At 55.5% G+C, this 10,786-nt stretch overlaps 1 protein-coding gene across 1 annotated transcript in view; it reads right to left on the bottom strand.

Annotated features, from left to right (window-relative positions):
- Positions 1-10,786, bottom strand: part of RYR1 (ryanodine receptor 1 (skeletal)) — a 164,972-nt gene that overhangs the window by 85,278 nt on the left and 68,908 nt on the right. Inside the window, exons 43-58 of the mRNA XM_011952520.1 lie at positions 9,390-9,525; positions 8,769-8,955; positions 8,574-8,682; positions 7,660-7,780; positions 7,396-7,565; positions 5,653-5,873; positions 5,464-5,554; positions 4,071-4,211; positions 3,520-3,683; positions 3,352-3,430; positions 3,035-3,124; positions 2,184-2,324; positions 1,734-1,808; positions 1,565-1,640; positions 1,156-1,279; positions 435-550 (exon numbers count right to left, since the gene is read on the bottom strand). Coding sequence (XP_011807910.1) covers positions 435-550; positions 1,156-1,279; positions 1,565-1,640; positions 1,734-1,808; positions 2,184-2,324; positions 3,035-3,124; positions 3,352-3,430; positions 3,520-3,683; positions 4,071-4,211; positions 5,464-5,554; positions 5,653-5,873; positions 7,396-7,565; positions 7,660-7,780; positions 8,574-8,682; positions 8,769-8,955; positions 9,390-9,525 — 2,041 coding nt within the window. The remainder of the gene's footprint in view (positions 1-434; positions 551-1,155; positions 1,280-1,564; positions 1,641-1,733; positions 1,809-2,183; positions 2,325-3,034; positions 3,125-3,351; positions 3,431-3,519; positions 3,684-4,070; positions 4,212-5,463; positions 5,555-5,652; positions 5,874-7,395; positions 7,566-7,659; positions 7,781-8,573; positions 8,683-8,768; positions 8,956-9,389; positions 9,526-10,786) is intronic.

Raw genomic sequence — 10,786 nt, 5'->3', positions numbered from 1 at the left:
TTGCAGTGAGCTGAGATCCAGCCACTGCACTCCAGCCTGGGCGACAGAGTAAGACTCCGTCTCAAAAAAATAAAATAAAATAAAAAATAAAATAAAATTACAACTGGCTCCACACTCCCAATCCCCCCTACTTGGCTCTATTGTTTTCTTCTTCCCATGACACTGATCATCTTCTAACACTAAATGATTTTGTTATTTATGATGCTAATTGCCTGAAGCCAACACAGGAGTAGTTGCAGGGCAGCAGGGTTCATTTGTCATCTTCACTGCCGTGTCCCAGCATCTAGAACAGTGTCTGGCACATAGTAGAAGCTCAATAAACATCAGATAAGGGGAGGACGGATTGAGTGCAGGAACGGGTGTCCTAGGTGAGTCTGGTCCGCAGAACTGGTGTCCGCGGGTGGGGCGGGCATAAGGGGGGGATTTCTCCCTACCCAGGTGGGCAATGAACTCCTGAGAAATGTCCATCCAGCGCAGCAGCTGCTGCAGGAAGCCAAAGGCAAACCGCTTTTCAATGGAAGACGAGTCCAGTTCCATGTCCTTAAGGCCTCTGGAGATGTGGAGAGAGGGATCAGCTCAGACACTGGCCCTACAGTTTCCCACCCTTCTCAGGTCCGCCTCTGCTCCTGCTGGCCGCGTCTCTATCAGCTTTGGCGTCACCCTAGGTTGGGGCTCCACTCTGAGCCCTCCATGCCCCACCCCACTTAGCCTTCTCCCCTCTCTGGCCCCGCCTCTGCTCCCAGGCCCCGCCCCCTCAGCCTCCTCCCCTTTGGCCCTACCTCTGTTCCCCAGGCCCTGCCCTTCTCAGCCTTCTCTCCTCTTTGGTCCCGCCTCCACTCACCGGTCCCCGCCCCTCTCAGTCTCCTCCACTCTTTGGCCCTGCCTCTGCTCCCTGGGCCCCGCCCTTCTCTGCCTCCTCTCCTCTCTGGTTCCGCCTCTGCTCCTTAAGCCCCGCCCCACTCATTTCGGACTCCTCCCCATCTGGCCCCGCCTCTGTGTCCAGGCCCCACTCCCTTAGCTCCTCCCCTCTGGTTCCGTCTTTGCTCCCCAGGCCCCCGCTCCTCTCGGTTCCACCCCTCTCTGGCCCCGCCTCTCCCAGCCTTTGCTGCGTGGGTTCCGCCGGCTGCTCTTCCGCGGGCGTCCCAACCCGCGTGCCTTGTAACCGCGTAGCCATTCATCTGCAGGAATTTCAGCAGCTCCTGGGCCTTCTCTCGATCTCGTGCCTTCTCCTTGGCCGTTAGCGTGTCGTAGGGGACCAGCAGGGGGTGGGTCCCACCGCCTAGGGAGGCAAAGACCAGAAATCAGGGCTCTGGGGAAGACCCGGGCCACTCTCACTGAAGTGGTTCCTGCAGTGCCCAGCATGCGTAATTATAGTAATAAAGATGAAGATACGAATAACGGAAACATTGCTTGCTGGTGCTCATCTCATTACCCCACTGTGGTAAACGCTGTTATTATTCCCATCTGCAGATGGAGAAACTGAGTTTCAGGGGCATGAAGGCAATCAGTAAAGCCACACAGTGAAGACACGGGGGTCGCCTGGGGGCGGCATGGGCGTCCTCACCTTTGGCTTCCAGCTCCTGCTTCTTCTTCCTTCCCCACGTGTTGTGGTAATTTTCCGCCAGTTGTTCTGCCATGGCCTGGGAGTGGATGCAGAGTCAAGGGCTAGATTCAGAGGATGCCAGCCCCCCCAAAGACACCCCATATCCCCCCAAAAGGATCAGGGCTCTCACCTGCAGCTCCCGGGACAGGGTAACTGCGCTAAGGTCGGGGGGCTGGGGGTTGTAGCCTTCTCGAGGATCGTAGGTCTAAGAGGACAAGGGGAAGATGCGAGGTAGGCTGATGGGCTAGCAGGAAGCCCAGGCCAGCCCCTTCCGAGGCCCCCACTAGTCCATTCTACCCCCTCCGCCCTCCCCTGGCTCAAGACCCCGTGTCCTCTCCTCAAGGCCCTGTCTCTAAACCACCCCATCCTTCTCTCCTCTGCCCTTTGCAGTTATTCAGACCCCTGCCCTCTCCTTTCCCAGATCTCAGGTTTCAGCACCCCTCTCTGGCCCCACCTACCTCCCTGGGCCCCCCTCCTCTCCATCCCATCCCTGTCTGGCCACGCCCTCTCCTGGCCACAACCCTTGTTCTAGACCCTCCCCGCCTCGTGCCCCTGCCCTCCGCCCAGGCCCCGCCTTCACCTGGGCACTTTGTGATATCTTCCGCGTTTTTTTCTTTTCCGTCTTCTCCTCCTCACCCTCCCTGGCCTTCTCTATGGTCCATTCCCAGGCAATCATGGCCTTCAGGGACTCCTTGATGGGCCAGCGGTAAATCTCTTTGTCCTGGGGTGGACAGGAGGGTGGGGAGTTGGAATGGAGTAGGGGGGGTTGGAGGAAGGACCCCAAAGGAGAAAACCCTGACCACGTGGCTAGGCAGTGGTCCAGTCTGGATTCAAACTCAAGTCTCTTATCTGCTCTATAACAGAGCCTCCCAAACCCACTCTCCTTATCCCATTAGACACACGAGTCTCTGAGAATTTTGTTTGTTTGTTTTTTGAGATGGAATCTCCCTCTGTCGCCCAGCCTAGAGTGCAGTGGCACGATCTTGGCTCACTGCCAGCTCCTCCTCCCGGGTTCATGCCATTCTCCTGCCTCAGCCTCCCGAGTAGCTGGGACTACAGGCACCCGCCACCACACCCGGCTAATTTTTTGTATTTTTAGTAGAGACAGGGTTTCACTGTGTTAGCCAGGATGGTCTCGATCTCCTGACCTCGTGATCCACCCGCCTCGGCTTCCCAAAGTGCTGGGATTACAGGCGTGAGCCACCGCGCCTGGCTCCAATAAGTCTTACTACAGCCAAGGAATCAAACCCACTCTCTCAGACTCTCTACCCGCTCTACCAAGTTTGAGAGAAGGCAAAGTCCATGAATGGGGAGACCTAATCCACAGATCCACTTAGATGCAAACCTGTGAACCTTCCTCACTCCTCCCTGAACCCTCAAATTTGGGGGTTTCATTTTGACCCCCAATGCTGGGCCTCAAGGCCTGGTCACCTTCTCTGAAAAGGTCTTGTAGGGCCTCAGCATAGGGTGGGTCTTCAACTCCTCATCTATGTTCTCTCCATAGGACCAGTTGTTCTGGATCTAGAGATGGAGAGGAGGCAGGGTGAGGGGGAGGCAGCAGTTGGGGACACATAGGGGGGACCCTGGAGGAGCCGAGGACAGAGAATCCTGGGGGATCCCAGAAAAAGCTAAGGGTCTTAAGGAAGGCTGGGGGGTCTCAGGGAGATCTGGGGCCTCAGGGAGGAACCGGGTCGGGGGGAAAGCTGGGGTCTTGAGGGTTTCTAGGATAGGAGGACCCTGAGGCCAACCTTGTCGAAGGCCCACTTCTCATGTGTATACTCCGCAAACTTGTTAATGAAGGAGTCCAGCTTCTCCGGGATGATCACACTGTGGGGGGCATAGGGTCAGCAGATGTTAGGACTGGGGTTCCTGCCACCCCTGAAATCTTCCTCTGTCTCCCAGCCCCCAGGCCTCACTTGAGGGTTTCCACAGGCCGGGGATCAAAGTTGCCTTCAGCATCCACTGTGGCCTTTTTCTCCGCCTTAGATGAGTATGAGGCGTCCACGTAGTCGGGGGGCAGAGCCCCAGCAATGGCACACAGACAAGGCATGGCCATTCGGTAAAGCTCCGGGTCGTATTTCTGGGAAGGCCGGGAGGAGCAGGGGTAGGAGGTCACTATAAGCCTCAGTGAGCCTCGGGACCTCAAACTCACACATTGCAATAATAAGCCCTCCTCCCTGAACCCCCAAACCTGAATTATGGTCCCTCTCCTTGAAACCCAAATCTCAGACCCAATTGTATGCTCAAATCATCCCCATATTGCACTTTCCAAGCTCCCAAACTGGAGGCCCACCCCCTTTTCCATAACCTCCACACTGAAGCCTCAACCCATAGATCCTCCTAGATCCAAACATGCAGAACGCTCTCACCCTTGAACCCCCCAAAATTGGGGGTTTCACTCTGGACTCCCAATTTTGGGCCCCAAACCCTCCACATAGGCCATTTTGGGGCTCCCTGCTGCCCAGACCTTATGGGCCAGAGAGTCAAAGATGCCCCAGAAGAGTTTCCGGGTGAGGTGCAGCTCCTCCTCTGAGGTGACCCCGAAGTTGGCCCAGCCTGTGGGTAGGCAGTAGTACTTCCAACAACGCTCATAGTGGTTGGTGAGGAGCTGGGTGGGAGCAAGAGGGGGACACACAAATGAAAGGGGAACCAGCGGATGGCAGGCAGATGAAGGCCCAGAGAGACACAAGCATGCCAGTGCTTTTAAAATATGAAGGAAGTGTGGGTTATGCAAATTATATGCTAATAAGGGAAAATGGTATTCTTTTTGAGGAGTGGTCTTAGACAGCTTACTATGCAAATTTAGCATTCTTAATTTAGAGTTAAGATGGGCATTAAACTAGAGCTGGTTGTGTCTGGTGTTGCTTTACACAAATAAGCGTGCTAATATTAATCCATGGGTACGTAGTGAGTAAATGGGCATATGGATGCAGCAATCTGTGCTTATGCAAATTAACATATCAAGTAGAAACAAAGGCTGCACCCCATGCAAATATATGGTAATCGGGAAGAGGGCCTCCACTATCCAAGATGCAAAGTTTTTTTTGTTTTTTTTTTTTATGAGGTGGAGTCTCACTCTGTCGACCAGGCTGGAGTGCAGTGGTACAATCTCCGCTCACTGCAACCTCCGCCTCCCAGGTTCAAGCAATTCTCCAGCCTCAGCCTCCAGAGTAGCTGGGATTACAGGTGTGCTCCACCACGCCCGGCTCATTTTTGTATTTTTAGTAGAGACCGGGTTTTGTCATGTTGGCCAGGCTGGTCTCGAACGCCTGACCTCAAGTAATCTGCCCACCTCTGCCTCCTAAAGTGTTGGAATTACAGGCGTGAGCCACCGCGCCTGACTAAAATGCAAATTTGAAATAGGAGCTGATTTCGATGTATTATGCAAAATAGTCAAGCTATCTGAGTTGGGGTATCTCTTTATGCAAATTAGCATGCAAATGAAAAAATAAGAGAGACAGTGTGCAAATATTCAGAATAGCTGTGGTAATGTTTATTCAAATAAATGCACTCATTTGAATAGTGGAAGTCTGGTGGTCCAGGCATGCAAATAAACATGCTAATTAGGGAAAGTGGTGTGCTCCATGCAAATATATGCTAATTGAAGCAGGAGCTGGCTGTTAAGCAAATTAAACGCTAATTAGGGAACGCTAGAGGCATCAATGAAGCAAAGTGAATGTTCTGGGAATCCTAGTATGCAAATAAGGATGCTAAGAGGTTTCTATGGGGACGCCGTCCTAACTAGTGCAGGTTAACTGGGCTGGGCAGTGCCGACACAAATGAACCCCGCAGTTGGAGGGAAGAGCAAACCAGTGTGGGCGCGGCCTGAAAACGAACCGCTAAAGATCGCTTGTCCTTACCTTGAGTGGCATCTTAGCAAACTCGTTTAAGATGGGCACGTCGAACACCAGACGTCGCAGCAGGTGCTGCAGCATCGACGGGCGGATGTACCTGCGCGACAGCGCACAGGATGGTGGGACCTCCCCTCTAGGCCTGCTCTGCGGCCCCGCCCCTGTCCCCGCCCCACCCTGGGACCCGCCCCACCCCACCTGCAGAGAGCCATGAGGCAGTCCTCGATGACGTCGCGCTGCGCCTTGGTGAGCGAGCGACCCCGGGACAGGCGGTACACCGTGTGCAGCATGGAGTCCACCATGATGGCGCGGTGTTCCGTGCCCGCAAAGAGCGGCGCACACTTGGTGATGAGAGGCAGCACGGCCAGGCACAGGTAGCGGTTCAGCGCCAGCGCCATCTCGGTGGTGCTGAAAGTGGCCTAGGGTGCAGAGGGAGAACATCAGGCCCGCTGCACACCCCCTGGGCTGCTCTGGCACCTGCGCTGAGCTACTCTGGCCAAAGGATCCAAGCTTCTGATCACTCCCCCAAAACCTGCTTCTCTCAATCTCTACCACCTGCCTCCCACACTATGCCCATGCCCCTACGCCCACAGCCCCCACCCCACCACTTACTACTTTGGCCTATGCAAAATTTCAAACACACACAACTGGTCGATGAGATTAATGAACCCCATTACAGATTTGGCTCTTCTGTAAATATGGATGGTCTGCACACTTATCTCCTCTCTAAGTCTCACCTTTCTTCCTGTAATACATTCTTTTTCATTTGTTAGAGACAGGGGTCTCTGTCGCCCAGGCTGGAGTGCAGTGGTGCAATCATAGCTTCCTGCAGCCTCGAATTCCTGGACTCAGGTGATCCTCCTGCCTCAGCCTCACTAGTAGCTAGGACTACAGGGACGCACCTCCATGCCTGGCTAATTTCTTTTTCTTTTTTTTTTTTGAGATAAGGTCTGGCTCTGTTGCCCAGGCAGGAATGCAGCGGTGTAATCACGGTTCACCGCAGCCTCAAAGTCTGTGCCTCAAGTGATTCTCCCACCTCAGCCTCTCTAGTAGCAGAGACTACAGGTGTGCACCACCATACCCAGCTAATATTTAAATTTTTTTGTAGAGACAGGGTCTCTCCATGTTGCCCAGGCTGGTCTCGAACTCCTGGCTTCAAGTGACCCGCCCGCCTTGGCCTCCCACCCAAAGTTATTACAAGGGTGAGCTACCATGCACAGTCCCAGGCTCTCTTAAACCCTCTCTAGGAAGGCTTCTGTCCCCTGCTGAAACTGTTCATCCCAGTTTCCAGTGACCTTGACTTTGCTAAATTGGCGGTCACTTCTCAGTGCTCATTTTCCTTGCCCTGTCACCCTTCTGTTGTTGCTGTTCCTGTACAGAGTTCTGTGTGTCCACAGTGCAACCAACACTGCAATTTTTTTTTTTTTTTTTTTTTTTTTTAAGATGGAGTCTCGCTCTGTCGCCAGGCTGGAGTGCAGCAGTGCGATCTCGGCTCACTGCAACCTTGCCTCCCGGGTTCAAGTAATTCTCCTGCCTCAGCCTCCTGAGTAGCTGGGATTACAGGCGTGTGCCACCACGCCTGGCTAATTTTTGTATTTTTAGTAGAGACATGGTTTCACCACGTTGGTCAGGCTGGTCTTGAACTCCTGACCTTGTGATCCGCTTGCCTCGGCCCCACAAGGTGCTGGGATTACAGGCGTGAGCTGGCCTCGAACAATGATTTCTTAAAACTGGAGTCGTGGAGATTCCCACTCACCCTTCATTGGAATTCAGAGTGTTTCTTGGTTTTCATTTTCTATCTTTATGATGGTATTGGGGATTATGATATGTCTGTCCACAATCCCAAGAAAAGCAAAAGCAGCTGCTGCTGCTCTACCGTGACCCATCTCCTGTCCCTCTGTGGAGGTGGGAAGGGTGGCCAGGCTGGGCGGGGCTGCTCACCGTGTCCAGCGAGGCGGCTGCCCTCATGTCGGGCAGGAATCCCACGTCCAGCACGTGCAGCAAGAAGTCCTGGTTCTCAATGCCATACACACGGTCCAGGAAGAGCACCATGGACGCCTTGTGGTCCGGCACGAAGGATGCTGACATCTTTGGCTGCACCAGAGCCCCGTCTGCAGGCAGGGAGGGCGGGTTCGGGGATGCCCTGCGGACCCGGCGGCTCCCTCCCCAGCATCACTCCTTTGCCAAGTTCCATCCCCTCCGCACCTTTGCCCAGGGTGGGCATCTGCAGTGGGAGGCTGATGATCCCCACGAGGTCCTCCAAGGGCACAAGGGAGCGGAGGATGGCACGGATCCGCAGGGCCTCACCCTTGCAGGCTTGGATTAGCTGGGGAACGCAGGGAGGGAGAGGGGCACTCATCAGGCACTGGTGTCCCGCTCAGTGACTGCTCCGCTCCCTCCCTTCCCATACAGGAGGGTAGAGCAGGCCTCTTTCAGCAGGCTGTCTAGAGTTTCCAGCCCTCGTTCCTCTGCCTGTGCCTCCCAACCCCAGCCCTGAACCCTCTCCCTGTGCCCCCCATCCCCATCCTGACCCCTCTGCTTGTGACCCCCGACCCCAGTCCCGACCTCTCTCCCTGTGTCCCCATCCCCATCCTGACCTCTCTCCCTGTGACCCCTCATCCTGGCCCCAACCCCTATCCCTGTGTCCCCATCCCCATCCTGACCCCTCTCCCTGCGTCCCCATCCATCCTGAGTCTTCTCCATGTGCCCCAGCATCCCGGCCCCGACCTCTCTCCCTGTGCTCCCTCTCGCACCCTAGATAGAAGGAACAAGATGATCGAAGGGATGTACACACACTGCGGTAGTTTCAATAATGTCATCCTCTAACCCTGGCTATTAGGAATAACATCACAGAGGATTGTACACTTTCTGCGACATTGGGAGTAATATCATCCCAGCCCTGACCACTCTGGGGGTCACTGTCTGTCTCCCCCACTGGACCGGGAGCTCTGTGAGACCGGGCCCTGGGGCTGTCTTGGTCACTGTTGTGTCCCCAGCATTGCTAGTCCAGGACCACCCATGGATGTGAGCTCACTCTGTGTCACCGAGTGCCTGCATGAGGCATTCAAGGCGGCTGTGCCTGCCCTTCCTCCCCATCCCGCCCTGGCTCTGGGTCTCACATGCATCTCTGGTGCACAGCGTCCGAGCAGGTCGATCAAGGCGGCATAGAAGGACATGATGGCGTGTCCCAGGTGCACCCGGTTTTCTTCAGGTGGTTCCTCACCAAAGCTGCGGGGAAGGTGGGTGGGTGGGGGAGGCAGCTAGGGGCCTGGGAGGGCGGGTTGCCCTATTGAGGGGGAGGCTGGGAGACTCACTGCTCGCGCCGCCGGTCCCTGCGGATGCCTGGGCCATCCCTCGCAGGGTCCTCGGAGATGCGGATGGCCTCTTCGATGGCAGCCAGCAGCCCTGAGCCACCCTCACCCCGCAGGGCGGGTCCGAAGCACTCAGGCTTCCGGATGAGCAGCCGCACCACCACGTTGGCGTTCTCCTCCACGCTCTCGCCTGGCCACCCGTGTGGGGACAGGGGGTCTCATGAGCCACCATCAGATACCTCCCCATCCAGCCCCAGGACCCAACACCTCCAGAGGTAACCCCAGCCCCTGCCAGCCCCAGGACCCAACAACTCTAGGGGTAACACCAGGTCCCCACCAGCCCCACGACCCAATATCTCCAGAGGTAACACCAGGCTCCCGCCAGCCCCAGAACCCAACACGGCCAGCCCCGGGACTCAATATGTCCAGAGAGGTAACACAGGCCCCTGCCAGCCCCAGGACCCAACACCTCCAGGGGTAACACAGGCTGCTGCCAGCCCCAGGCCTGCTTGAAGGGATCCCTGTCTGGACCCTACCTGTGGCTCAGGGTGTGAGCAGTCATCCCAAGGGAGGTGTGACCAGTGACTCCATACTTCCCCTCTGCCACTGCCACCCCCTCCTCACCGTTGACGAAGACAGCGAAGCGCAGGAAGTCCAGGTAGCGCTCTCCACCGCAGGGGTTCCAGCCAATATCTGGGTATCCCTTGGCCACAAGCATGGGGCAGCTTTGGAGGCCACAGCCTGCCAGGTAGGACACGACCTGGGGCCAGGAGGGGCTCAGTCAGAGACCAGACCCACGCCACCGTCCTCCTGGGGCCCAGTCCTCTGCCCTGCCTTGCCTGCGGCTCCTCAGTCTGGTTTAGCTCTGATCCCTCGGCCAATTAGCCCTGGTCCTGTCAGAGGCCTGTAAACTAGAGCAACTCCATCTTGAACAGGAGCTGAGTAAAATGAGGCTGAGACCTACTGCGCTGCATTCCCAGACGGTTAAGGCATTCCAAGTCACAGAATGAGACGGAAGGTTGACACAAGATACAGGTCATAAAGACCTTACTGATAAAACAGGTTGCAGTAAAGAAGCCGGCCAAAACCCACCAAAACCAAGATGGCGACGAGAGTGACCTCTGGCCGTCCTCACTGCTACACTCCCACCAGCGCCATGAGAGATTACAAATGTCAGGAAGTCATCCTACATGGTCTAGAAAGGGGAGGCACGAATAATCCACCCCTTGTTTAGCATATCATCAAGAAATAACATAAAAAAATGGGCAACCAGCAGCCCTTGGGGCTGCTCTGTCTGTGGATTAGCCGTTTTTTTATTCCTTTTCTTTCCTAATAAACTTGCTTTCACTTTACTCTATGGACTCGCCCTGAATTCTTTCTTGCGTGAGATCTAAGAACCTTCTCTTTGGGCCTGGATCCAGACCCCTTTCCTGTAGTGGTCCTGTCCACCCTCGTCTCCCATCTGGACCACGACACCAGCCTCCTCCCTGTGCTTCTGTCCTTCTGCCTTCCCCTCGATCTGTTTCCCACACACAGCCAGTGGGACTCTGTGAACACCTGAGTCAGGTCACGTCCCTCCTCTGCTCAGAACCCTGGCCTCCTCTCACTCAGGGTGAAAGCCAGAGCCCTTGTTGTGACCCATGAGATGCCACATGACCCGTCACCTCCTGCCCTCACCCCCACTGCCTCTGCTCCAGCCACAGCTGTCTGTCTGCTGTTCCTCTAACTCATGAGGTTTGCTCCTGCCTCAGGGCCTTTGCACTGGCTGTTCCCACTGCCAAGAATGCTCTTCCCCATGATGTCCACCTGACCCGTCACCTTCCTTCAGAGCTTTACACAAATATCACTTTCTCAATGAGGCTTTCTCTGGCCACTTTCTTTTTTTAAGGGGTCTCGCTCTGTCCCTCAGGTAAAGTGCAGTGGTGCGATCATAGCTCATTGCAGCCTCAGCCTCGCAGGCTCTATCAAATCCTTCCACCTTAGCCTTCTGAGTAACTGGGACTACAGGTACGTGCCACTAC

Source organism: Colobus angolensis, unplaced genomic scaffold (assembly GCF_000951035.1).
Source record: "Colobus angolensis palliatus isolate OR3802 unplaced genomic scaffold, Cang.pa_1.0 Scaffold34, whole genome shotgun sequence".
NCBI lineage: Eukaryota > Metazoa > Chordata > Mammalia > Primates > Cercopithecidae > Colobus > Colobus angolensis.
This window is presented reverse-complemented; position numbering and strand designations above follow the sequence as displayed.